The 13,552-nt window shown below is 37.6% G+C and overlaps 1 protein-coding gene across 1 annotated transcript in view; it reads left to right on the top strand.

The window, feature by feature from the left end:
- Positions 1-11,728, top strand: part of mcu (mitochondrial calcium uniporter) — a 93,927-nt gene extending 82,199 nt beyond the window's left edge. The window contains exons 5-10 of the mRNA XM_016249621.1: positions 1,355-1,525; positions 2,996-3,100; positions 3,181-3,341; positions 6,168-6,371; positions 6,488-6,604; positions 7,514-11,728. Coding sequence (XP_016105107.1) covers positions 1,355-1,525; positions 2,996-3,100; positions 3,181-3,341; positions 6,168-6,371; positions 6,488-6,604; positions 7,514-7,594 — 839 coding nt within the window. The 3' untranslated portion in view covers positions 7,595-11,728. The remainder of the gene's footprint in view (positions 1-1,354; positions 1,526-2,995; positions 3,101-3,180; positions 3,342-6,167; positions 6,372-6,487; positions 6,605-7,513) is intronic.
- The last annotated feature ends 1,824 nt before the right edge of the window (positions 11,729-13,552 follow it).

Below are 13,552 nucleotides of genomic sequence, written 5' to 3'. Positions count from 1 at the left end.
TTGAGTGTCTGTGTGTTTCGATAATTTTATCAAATGAAATGGTGAAATGCTCATGAAGTGACTTTCAGAACAGCTCTAGAGATGAAGCTCATGTTGAGTGTCTGGATTCCCTCCCTGTTTTCCTACAGCCCTGCATATGGCACTGATACTCTATGGCAATCATATATCATATATATGTATATGGCAAATACTCTTTGTCACAGTGCCAGAGCCGCTGTCCGATCTGGGACTGTCCTGCTCAGTTCTACGTGAATGGCAGTTCTGAGACAAAAATATTGGCTCAGCACTGGCTCCTTTAACCTGCTGGTCTCAAACCAGGAACTCATTCTGGTGAAACTGATGCAAAACAAAGCGAGATCGCATACAACTAGTTTGCTCCCATTATAATCACTGAAGCTGTCTACACTGGAAAAGCCTGAGGTGTTGATGCGATGTGTGTTCAGCTGACAGACATCCAGTTCATATGAATATCACATACTTTATTTTCCCAGTCTGTGTAAAATGAAATTATAATATTATGTACTAATAGCATATGTTTGACTTGATTGCTATGAAGTTTATTCATTATGTATTAAATCTCTGATCATTGCATCAAAAATGGATGGCATAAAGAGTGTATCAAAACTCATGAGCATAGTTACAGTTATGAGTTGTCATCTTTCAGCTCTAAAGTCACTGGATATATGGGTAAATGGAGTAAGGTCCATCACCATGAGGTGTCTGAGTGACATGTTAAACGACTCCAGTCTTTATCATCCAGACATCAGACCTCACCGCAGCGCATCACGGTCCTCCTCAGACTCATTAGGCATAACGACTGTAGTAATGAGGCAGTATATAAATGGGATGTTGCAAGCCCTTTGGTGTATACAGCATATGAAGATCAGTTCTCAATCAGAGCTGTACCATCTACAGGACAGCTTGAAACAGCAGGATATGCACTGACACTAAACTGATGTACAGTGACGTCCACTGACTCCACAGTGGCCGGGTTGTTGTTCGCTCAAGAGAGAGCATTCCTAACTCAGGCTGGACAGTTCTGATGCTGCAGTAGTCTGATGAATTCTCCCATCGTTCAACAGGACCCTGTGGTTCCCGCATACTGTCATTCCAACACTGCCCCCTGCTGGAAATCTACCCATTCACTATCCACATAAGTCTCTTACACGTTCCTGTACACACTCTCAGCAGACAGTATCTTTCTTTTGCCATTTAAATGTACTTGATGGGTCTGAGTAATTTCAATTAATTGCTAGTGAGTTCTAACTGGGCTGCATTGTTACTATACATAAAAATCCTGTGTAATTTGGTTCCTACACCTCTAATGGGCATTTCTTGGGTCATGTGTCCGCAGACGTTACAGTGGCGTATCAGAATGGCTTGCCGGTGATCTCTGTACGTCTGCCGTCCCGACGGGAACGCTGCCAGTTCACCCTCAAACCCTTGAGCGACACGGTGGGTGTTTTCCTTCAGCAGCTGCAGGCGGAGGACAGGGGCATCGATAGAGTCGCCATCTACTCTACAGGTAGAGTACAACGCACACTCCACATCAAGATCTCTGAAATCTCAATCGAAATATAGATAACAGTCAGGTTTTTGTCTAACCTTTTGCTGAAGCTTTCACAGATGAACACTATTTATGGTGCTTACATGACAGTTGTTGTCATTTATTCACCCATATGACATTCTTAACCTGTCTTTTCTCCATGGATGAATGAAAGTGGATGGCGATTCATTCTGCCAAGCTCAAAGAGGACAAAAAGTTAGTTCATACTACTCGTGATTTAATGATTTCTGTTTCCATATGACTTCATGAAGTGCATTAGTGCCATGTAAGTATGTAGTATGGACTCCCTTTGTGGTGCTGTTTTGTCGTCTTGGAGCTTGGCAGTATAAATCACCTTCTACTTCTATTGATGGCAAATCCGTTTTGGACATTGCTTCTAATATCTTGACTTCTGTTAAACACACATTCAGAAGTTCTGTTCAAATAGTTTGGGATTGCTAAAATTAAAAAAATAATAATAATAAAAAAATTAAACTGCTGACCAATAATTTATTATTACAAAATATTATTACAATTTAAAGTGACTGTTTTCTGTTTTAATATATTTTAAAATGTATTTTATTTCTGTGCTGCAAAGCTGAATTTTCAGCATCATTACTCCAGTCTTCAGTGTCACATGATCCTTCAGAAATCATTCTAATATGCTGATTTGCTGCTCAAGAAACATTTATTATTATTATCATCATTGTTGATAACAGTTGTGCTGCTTAATATTTTTGTGGAAATCGTTTTATGTGTGTGTGTGTGTGTGTGGTAAATAGACATTTTTAAAAGAACACCTTTTATTTGAAATAGAAATCTTATTTGAAATAGCAATATCTAAATCTTTACTGTTGCATCAATTTAATGTACTTTTGCTCAATAAAAGTATGAATTGATTCTTAAAAAATCTTACCTGACCACAAACTTTTGAATTGTAGTATACAGATAGATAATACTACGATAACAGCTTTACTTTTTGGGTGACTTATCCCTTTAAGAATATTCAGCGTAGCATTGCGCATGTAAACACATTCATTGTTCTCAGCTCTAGGGGCAAAATTAAATTCAAATTTAAGTTATTAACAAATTCTTTTGTAGTTTAATCCACAAATTGCATATGAACGTGTGGCTGTTTAATTGATAGTACATCTTATAATCTAATTGAGGAACAAGAATCATTTGTACTCTGTGGAAACTGCATATCTGCTCTGTTTCAAGCTCTATTATTCCCGTGTGAGAGGCACTTGAGCTTTCTCTCGCCTGTCTTTATCTCTCTCTCTGTTTCACCTCAGATTGGAAAATGCTTCTTTTCCTGATGAGCATACTTAACGCAGAGCAGGAAACCTTTGTGATAAGCATTTAGATTGGCTCTTGTATTACATAACCGTTTCAGTGAGAGGATTGCGTTCCCATAATTTCCCTCTGTCTCTCCTTCTGTCTCTATAGATGGAGCAAGAATAGCGTCCTCTACAGGGATTGACATTTTACTTATGGACAGCTTTAAGCTAGTCATTAATGACACAACATACGTGGTGCAGCCGCCCAGGAGAGGTGAGTGTGCCTGTTGGATTGTGGGTTAGCAGAGCAGAGGCCCAGCAGAGTTTTTGATATTTTTTTGGCGTCCTTTGCAGATCTGCTACCGCACGAGGAAGCAGAACGACTGAACGATGTCAAGCTCTTGGTGCAGCAGCTCTACAGCACCCTGCGCATAGAAGATCATCAGCTCACCAAAGAGAGAGAGCTGATTGGACGACTGGAGGACCTCAACTCTCAGCTCCAGCCCTTGGAGAAGGTGAGCTGTTTAGATTAATGTCACCAAAACACAAAACACCTGACCAATATATTCTCCTCAAACTTTTAATTAATTAATATATTTATTTATTTATTTTTAGTCTATTTTGCACCAAAATACCATAGACATGTCTGGTGCAAATAGTTTTTACTTCAGAGAAATTTACATACCCTTGAATCTTAATACTGTGTGTCATTTCCTGGATGATCCTCGACTGTCTTTCTGTCCTCTGCACAATCTGACTTTGCTGCAGCCTGGAATTGAACTGCTGGTTTCGTCTGGCCAGAGGAGAACTGGCCCCCCGACTGAGCCTGGTTTCTCCCAAGGTTTTTTTCTCCATTCTGTCACCGATGGAGTTTTGGTTCCTTGCCGCTGTCACCTCTGGCTTGCTTAGTTGCAGACACTTCATTTCCAGCGATATCATTGACTTGATTGCACAGATACTATTTAAACTGAACCGAGCTGGATGATGACATCACTGAATTCAATGATGAACTGCCTTTAACTGAAAAATTAGTTTTTAGTATTGTCACTTTGCATTATTGACACACTATTTTCCTAATTAATGCTGTTGCCTTGACACAATTTGTATTGTGTTAAAAGCGCTATATAAACAAAGGTGACTTGACTTGACTTGTGATAGTTGTTCATGAGTCCTGTGTTGGTCCTGAGCAGCTCAACTGCCTGCTGTTCTTCAGAAAAATCCCCCAGCTCCTGCACATTCTTTGGTTTTCCAGCATCTTCTGCATATTTGAACCTTGAGATCCATTGAATTTTGAGATCCATCTTTTCACACGTAGGGTAATTGAGGGACTCATACACAACTATTACAAAAGGTGGAAACATTTTCTGATGCTCAAGAAGGCAACACAATGCATTGAGTCTGGGGGGTGTAAACTTTTGAACAGGGTGATGATGTGTAAATTGTTCTTATTTTGTTTAAAGATCATATTTTTTTCATTTGGTACTGCACTTAAGAAGCTACATAAATACTTAAATGTTTCCCAGAAGACAAAATAAGTGCAATTTACCATGATCATCCAATTCAAAAAGTTTACACCCCCCAGCTCTTAATGCATTGTGTTGCCTTCTTGAGCATCATTACATGTTTTCACCTTATGTAATAGTTATGTATGAGTCACCCAATTGTCCTCCATGTGAAAAGATGGATCTCAAAATCATACAGTCACTTTTGGAAAGGAGTCACAGTCTGGGGGGTGTAAACTTTTGAACAGGGTGATGATGTGTAAATTGTTCTTATTTTGTTTAAAGATCATATTGTTTTCATTTGGTACTGCACTTAAGAAGCTACATAAATACTTAAATGTTTCCCAGAAGACAAAATAAGTGCAATTTACCATGATCATCCAATTCAAAAAGTTTACACCCCCCAGCTCTTAATGCATTGTGTTGCCTTCTTGAGCATCATTACATGTTTTCACCTTATGTAATAGTTATGTATGAGTCACCCAATTGTCCTCCATGTGAAAAGATGGATCTCAAAATCATACAGTCACTTTTGGAAAGGGTTTAAATATGCAGAAGATGCTGGAAAACCAAAGAATGTGCAGGAGCTGGGGTATTTTTCTGAAGAACAGCAGGCAGTTGAACTGCTCAGGACCAACGCGGGACTCATGAACAACTATCACCAAATATAAAAACAGTCGTGGATCGTCCAGGAAATGACACACAGTATTAAGATTCAAGGGTATGTAAACTTTTGAATGGGGTCATTTTTATAAGTTCAGTTATTATTTTGTCTATAAACCTCTGTTAAGTGAAATAGCTTATTCAGGACAGTATTAAATAAAAAATAACATGGAATTTTCATGATCCCTCTTATTTTGTTAAATTGTAATGGCAATTGTAAGATTTCAGAGTTTAAAATAAAAATGTCACAATTATAAGAAAGCCACATTGTGAGATATAAAGTTGCAAATAAAAGAAACAGTCATAGTTGCAAAATTCAGTCATATTTTATTTTAATGTCCAATTCTCACTATTAACAAACCATTAACTATGACATTTGCCTCAATAAACTTGCTGCTTATTAATAGTTAGTAAGGTAGTTGTTAGGTATTGGTAGGATTAGGGATGTAGAATATGGTCATGCAGAATAAGGCATTAATATGTGCTTTATAAGTACTAATAAACAGCCAATATATTAATAATAGGGATGCTAATAAGCAACTAGTTAATAGTGAGAATTGGTCCCTATACTGAAGTGTTACCCAAAGTTCACATTTTGTGATCTGAAATCCCAGTTGGAAGACATAAAGTTACAATTACAAGATATAAAGTCTCACAGTCACAGTTGCAGGATATAGAGTAATAGTCACAATATGTGATATAAAGTCACAAATGGGATATATGGTCAATTACCTTTTTAGTTTTTTTTTGTACTCTGTGCCGCCAACAGTCTTCAGTTTTTGTCCAGCAATGCTACAAAGTTCAAAAAAAGATGTAATTGATGCAAATGAAGTAGCAATGTGATGCGACGGCTGAATTGAAGACAGTGCAGCTCTCATGATTCATCTTCTGTCAAAGAAAATGGAGAAGTTAATGTTACCGTAAGCATTTTCCCTGCTCTTGATGATTCGTCTCTGCCCACATGCAGAGATGTAATGAAAAATGATCCAAGGAAGCAGAAATTGTCGTATTCTAAGTGAGTTTGATTCGTGCATTGATAGTCTTGTTCACAATACGGTGTATTATTTTCAACGCATAGCAAAACACAGTGTTGACAGCCACTGCACAGTAGTAAAATAATAGTAAAATCATATTTTCTGAATGTTTGTAATATCTTTTGTAATCTCTTTTCCTCAGGTTAAAGAACAGCTGAGTAAGAGAGCCGAGCGCAGGACTACATGGGTGCTGTGGGGTGGGATGGCATACATGGCCACACAGTTTGGCATTCTGGCACGGCTGACCTGGTGGGAGTACTCATGGGATATCATGGAGCCCGTCACGTATTTTATCACCTATGGTACAGCAATGGCTATGTACGCTTACTTTGTGCTGACACGTCAGGTGAGCAGCTCCAGCTCTTTCCTATAACTTGCCCTAGATGATCAGAGGAATTTCAGAATAGGTGCCACGGGAGGAGGAGATCCGTCTGACCTCTCTGCTGTCGTTCTCTCACACAGGAATATATTTACCCTGACGCCATGGACAGACAGTACCTGCTGTTCTTTCATAAGGGTGCGAAGAGAACACGCTTTGACATTGAGAAGTACAACAAACTGAAGGATGCGATTGCTGAGGTAAGCTAGCTCACAAGCCAACATCATATGAGTCACTCCTTTCTTTCTCTTAAAGGAACAGAAAACTATTATATACTTTCTAGATGTGTAACTAATATATATGATTTTGGAGACACAGCGAAAACGGCAAATTCTATATACAGTGCCATCCACTATTATTGGCACCCTTGGTCAATATGAGCAAATGTGGCTGTGAAAATAAATCTGCATCGATTTATTGATTTATTGACTGTATATTGCTGCTGCCACACAGATCTAAAATAACCATACAATTTATTTCCCAGCTGTTTACCTTCACACACATAACCCACTGTTTTTTTGTAACTCATGTGTGTTTTTAACATAAACGTGTGTGTGAATGAGAACTTAGTTTAGTACTCACATGCTGTGACAGCCGCTTTCTGTCCGTGTGCTTCAAATGTGTGCACTAAGAAAAACGTATATCAGAATTTTAAACTCATATGGTTTAAAACGCATGATTTCAGCGAGATAAGCATGATAATCAGAACCAAAACAGATGTTTTTTAGCAGCTCCGAGTTGTAATGGCACAGCTCTATTCTGGAAAAGGGGGCGGGGAACAGCAGCTCATTTGCATTTAAAGAGACAGGCCCGAAAAACAGCGTGTTTCTGCTTCCACTCAAAATAGGCATTTTCAAAATGATATAATAAATGATCTGTGGAGTATTTTGAGCTGAGACTTCACAGACACATTCTGGGGACACCAGAGACTTATATTACATATTGTAAAAAGGGGCATAATATGTCTCCTTTAATGCCCTGTGAACTAACAATGAATAACGTTTTTTTCATTAACTAATATTAATAAAGATTAATAAATACTGTAACAAATGTTCATTGTTAATTCATACATTAACTAATGTTAACCTTATTTTCTTTCTCTCCCTCAGGCGGAGTTGGATCTAAAGCGTCTTCGAGACCCGCTGCAGCTGCACCTCCCTGTCCAGCAAATCATTGCCAGCAAGGACTGATGAGAACCTGAACACCCTTTCTGCCTCTCTCTCTCTCTTACTTCATTCTCTTCTGCCTTTTTGCATTTTGTTTTCTGTCTCTTTTATCTCTACAACATCAATGAAAAACCATATCCACAGCAGGCTTCAGCAGGAGTTTTATTGTTATCCTTTTTATTGTTTTCCTTCATTTGGCAAGTCTATGCAGAGGAGAAGAGATACAATTAAATGAAACGACTAAACTCCATCCCTGAACGGATGGTGACGACAGATGCTCTCCTATCGCACACAGAGAAACGCACAGCTACTTCAGACAGGAAGTTGAGACATTGGGATTCAACCAGTTCATCGCTATGAGACAATGACCCCACGTCTTGCATGGGAAACAGACTCTGAAATCTAAAAAACATCTGCCCTTGTTTTTGTGTTTTTCCACAGTGGAGTACTGCTGATATCCCTAACTCTGACACTTTTGCAGACAAGATTTCGGGATGTGGTGCTCTTTTCCGTCTCGGAAAAGATCCGTTTACCATCAAGCCAAGTCCTCTTGTGACTGAAACGCCTGTATCCTACAGCCTAAGCAAAACCCTCTCCTGATTCCTTCTCGCTTCCTGTATGGACCTGTTAAGAGCTGAAGACAGATCTAACAGCTAAAATATCACTGTGTGTTCTATTATTCCAAAAAAGAAAAAGAATCAAAGAATTTTGGCACTTTTTATTTTAAAAGCCATATTATGTTTATGATGATAAAAAAAGAGAGAAATGAGCAGAAACTTTTCTTCTTCTCATTATTAGATTTTTTTTGCCACCAGACATTACATATCTGCAGATGCTCTGATATTTTATTTTATGAGATTCCCAATATCAACGATGCTCAAATGTTCCATGCCTAATGCTTTTTTCTTTAGAAATATGATATACTCGATCAGTTTACATGGTGATGAGAAACGCACATACACATGGTTGCTTGGCAGATGGATCCTCTTTTAAGGTCTTCTCTCTTCTCTATAAATCATCTTTCGAACATCATCAAATGACATTTTCCCACAGTGCCTCACAGCATCTGCTGCAGCGTGCTTATTACGAAACACCTGTTTATCAGACGCAATCCAAGAAAATTTCCCATCGAATGGTCTTAAGGCAGGTCACTGTGTAAAATGCGATTTATTTTTCTGGAAAAGCGTTCCGGGTGCGATCAATTTCCCATCAGTCGTGTGGCGTTTTTAGCTGCATATATCTGCCTCGATATGCCAAGCCTTCTGGAACATGCAGAGAACGTGTAATATATTAGATCTAGAATTAGCGTGTGTTTTGCACACTTCGTGGCATGCTATAGAGAGAGAGTGTCGCATCCTTTGTCTATGTGTGCTATCTTTAGCCGACAGGCCTTAGTAATGATTCTAGCTGGGTTGAGCTGATCATCAACATTGTTTTCATTCGTTTTTTCCCCATGCATCTTCAGTCCAGTTATTACATGAGATTATATATATATAAATAACCATTTCCCTGGTCGCCCAGACTTTTTGAATCTGAGGGATGTGAAATGGACTTGACCCTGGTTGTTCTCTAACAAAATGATCATATCAAGACAAGCCTTGAAATATTTTTTTGGGCAGTTATCATAAATCTTATTGTCTATTATGGGTTTGCCTTACACACTCAGACCCCCGCAGAGAAATAGCTATGTTGTTCTATAGCTATGTTGTTCTATCCTTATGTCAGACTGTCCATGTTTGTGCATGTGGTCGTCATTAAGCATTTTTAAAGCCATATTCATGTTGTGTCTGTGTCTCTAGAGGTGGAGGGATTACAGGGCGAGACTCCAGCCTACAGCTTTGACAAACAGAACATTTAAGAGATACTGTAATTCATCCAAAGAAAGAATGTTCTGTGCAACTCAAAAGGAGAAATTTAGCAGTTCATTTCCGTACAACATTCTTACTGACCACAGAAGCCACAATTAACAGTTTTGAGGGACAGATAGAATTTTTTTCTAAACTGTCAATTGTGTTCATCTTTAGATTCAAACGGTGATGTTTCATGTTTCAGAGTTGCAGTACTGGGGAAGATTTTCAGAAGTTGATAACTGCAAGAGATGGTTCAGCCAAAAATGGAAAGTTTGTCTAGGTTTACTCATCCCTCGTGTCATTACTAACCCACAAGACTTAAATTTCTTTAAAACAGAAATAAAGATATTGTTGACATTCAGTAATTCATTAATAACATTCATTTTGTCAGTGAAGACTTTGACGTGTCAGAAAGCACAAAAACACATTTGTATGAATCAGCTGGTTTAGTTCAAGTTTTCGGAAGAGACTTTATATGATGAAGAGATTTAATAAAGGCTTTTATTAATGTACAAATTAATTAATTAATTCAATGCACATACATAGAGCGGTGTTGATCAAATAAATTGATTGTGTCTCCTCATGAGACTTGGATTAAATCTCTTGATTCTTATGGATTACTTTTATCACCTCTTTTTTTGAACTTTTTGATGGATCAGTGTTTTTGTTGTGTGGAATTTCAAAGAATGGACACAAGTGATGAGAGAATGCTAAAAATGTAGTCATTTGCTGTTTTGTAGAGTCTTATGGGTTTGGAATGACATGAGGGTGAGTAAACATTGAAAGAATTTACATTTTAAATTTCAGTCTGTTCCTCACAGAAAGCTATTGTATTCAGGAAACCTGTAATATAGCATTTGAGTCATATAAACAGTTACTTTTTTTTTTTGTAGCTTGACAGACATGGTCACTATGAACTGAGGTCACTAAGAAATGTGAAAATTCTTCAAAAATTCACTGGACAAAAAATAATCCCTTTGGGTTTGGAATGGCATTATGGTAAATAACAACAGACCTTTTTGGGAAGGGAAAGTGTAATCCAGGTTATCATAAACCAAATGGTGGTTTGCGGATTTTGCATGTCTGGCTAAAGTGTAAGCGTTGTGATGGAGGCCCTTTAACAGTGACTATTTATTGTTGATGAGGAGTTCAGGTCAATGGTAGTTACTCAGTGTGCCTTGAGTGAATTACATTGTGATTTAACACCGCAAGACCTGAACTGTAGGTGGTTTTTAACAGATAACAGCCTGATAACTGCATTATGTCTGACCCAGCTGCTTTCAGTGGAGATGCTTCACTTTTTTATCTGAGTTTGAACTGGGTTTATCAGACTGTATGCCCTATTAACTGAAATTTAAACTGGACACATGCATATCTTATTTTATTTTCATATTTTACATTCATATTTTATTGGTCCTGAAATAACATTGAGGCACAGTGCTGAAGCTAAGCATTAATCACCCTGAAGGAAATTAGCAGCTGATTATACAAATGTTCATAATCCTAAACCTAAACCTCAAAACTGGTTGAATGGGATGTCATTCTAGGATCAATAAAGGATGTTAATGGAAGGCAGAATCAAGGTCGCTGTCCACATTTGTGACAATATGCAGTTGGTGTCAGCATCTCGTCTCAGACTTTTTGAATTTTCTATTCATGCATAATCTTCGTCCATAGCAATTCATCATGAGCATAAAAACATCCATTCTTCCTCTCTTATGTGATCAACAGTCAGGCCTAAACACACTCCAAAGTTATTTCAGGGCAAAAACTCAACAATCTCACTCTCTAGGATGCCCAGTACACTGACATCCCTCGACCTCTAATAGGTCTTGGGTCTGGTCATTATCTGATACGTTGAACTTCGTTTAGTTTAGTTGTAGGGTTTTCTGTTTGTTTCAGGGTTTTTTAAATAATAATATATCAAATATATGGAATCTATTCTAAAGCGGGTGTTGCATGAATGTATGTTTACATGGGGAAATTATATATAAATGAATTTAAAAAGCAAAGATTATTATGAATGCTGATTGCAGATTGCAGAGTTAGATTTTTTTTCCCCCACCCAATCCCTCACCCTCCATGACCCAGCAGCAAGGATGCTCTCGGCTGCTACACAGGCTCTGATTGGTCAAGGATCTCCCCTTCATTATGTCTTGTTTTATCCTCTCTCAGTCTCAATGCTGCAATCTGTGCAGTGCTGCCTTTATTCTGAACACTGATCTGAGATCAGAGAGTATGGAAGACCTGACCTTCTTGAACACCCCTCGCTCCATCCATTTGCCCGTCTTTCTTTAACTCCTTATTATACTCCCACACTGATTATGTTTTAGGGATGTGTATTATTTTAAAGGTTTCTTCATGTGCACTTAAAATTAAAATTATATTTCGGGGGGGAAAAAAGGTAACGGGTGACACTGAATGAAAAACATTTTTTTCATATTCTTCATTTGTTCATTTTGTCATTGGCATCGGATGCTGTAATATCAGAAGACTTTAAAAATGACTATGTAAAATCCTGTATCATTTATGAAATGTGTATAAAAGAGAAATGTAAGTCAATTATCAATAAATACTTATCCAGTTTTGGATCCGGTAGTCATTTGATTTATTGTAAATACAAATCTGTTTATAGTGCAGCACAGTGTGAGATTTTCATGAGATTTTAAATTCTTATTCTCCAATGAAAGGCTAGATTTTTGTACATTTTTAAGATCAAAAGGATTAATTATTTTCACAGGTTTCTTTATTCATATTTATCATGGGTACCAACAATTCTGACCACAACTGTATATGTATAAAGTTTCATAGTAACAGTGAATGGGATGTTTCTAATTAAGCTGCAGCACTTGTTTTAGAGTCATGTTTACCTCAACAGTGATGTTCTCCTTGACCTGCTCGACTCCTGGTTCTTCCCACATTTAGCTCAGCTTCCTACCAGATAGCAGGCTTCTGTTTGACTGCATTAGTATGCAATGAAATGCCCTTAAAGAAGATGCTTCTTTTCTACCTACGCGAAGAAAGCAAGGCTGTTTCTTCACACATTTCAGCCCATTTCTCTTCTTTACTTAAATGAGGAATAAAACAGACACATCCATGCTTGTTAAGCTCTTAAGACTTGAGAAAACCAGCAGCACCTCTCCATTTGTCAATCTCCTCTCTTCAGTCTCTTCGATAACCTTCAGACACTTTCCTCTACTCTGTGCTAATGACACCAATGATTAGCAGCACATTGTCCCGTCTTTCCTGTGCTGCTGTGAAGGACAAAGGAAAGACGACGAACTTCACAACGTGCAAAGCCAAGCACGTTGATTGATTACTGACTAATGGATGTCTTAAAGGAGTACTTCTCTCCAAACTGATAAGACAAAGCAACAGAAAAGTATAATAAAAGTAGTTTATATGACTTGTATTCCAATCTTTATGAAGCCGTACAATAGCTTTGTGTAAGAAACAGACCTAGATTTAAGTTTAAAATTTGAAAATGTTGTTGTTACGGTGTTAGTTTATCGTTATTTTTAACTAAAAACTTTAAAGATTAATACATTTGGTCACACTTTATTTTAAGGTCCAATTCTCGCTATTAACAAACCATTAACTACGACTTTTGCCTCAATTAACTCCTAATTTGCTGTTTATTAATAGTTAGTATGGTAGTTGTTAAGTTTAGGTATTGGGGATGTAGAATATGCTCATGCAGAATATGTGCTTAATTAGCAGTGTTGGGGGTAACGCATTAAAAGTAACGCGAGTTACGTAATCAGATTGCTTTTTTCAAGTAACTAGTAAAGTAACGCATTACTTTTTAATTTACAAGAGAATATCTGAGTTACTTTTTCAAATAAGTAACGCAAGTTACTTTTTTCCCCCAATTTATTGACTGACAGCTCTCCTGTCCCCATGATGAGAGAAATCAGATGTTACTGTAGTTCTAAAATAAATATGAATATGCATTAATTCATCTCACTCACAAAAAAACAGATTCAGTATTCCTCAAAATTAATTAAAATAATGCAACTCGGAATATAACGCAAACCTGCAATAATTAAATGTTAAACAACACAAATATCCTTTATGTATCCCATTCTATTAACCAATGTCTTTGCTTCTGACCTTCGATGATCCAGTTCAA

The sequence above is a fragment of the Sinocyclocheilus grahami genome, unplaced genomic scaffold (genome assembly GCF_001515645.1).
Source record: "Sinocyclocheilus grahami isolate Dianchi unplaced genomic scaffold, SAMN03320097.WGS_v1.1 scaffold944.1, whole genome shotgun sequence".
NCBI classification, from domain to species: Eukaryota; Metazoa; Chordata; class Actinopteri; order Cypriniformes; family Cyprinidae; genus Sinocyclocheilus; species Sinocyclocheilus grahami.
Note: the sequence above shows the minus strand (reverse complement) of the source record. Positions and strands in the feature narration are given on the sequence as shown.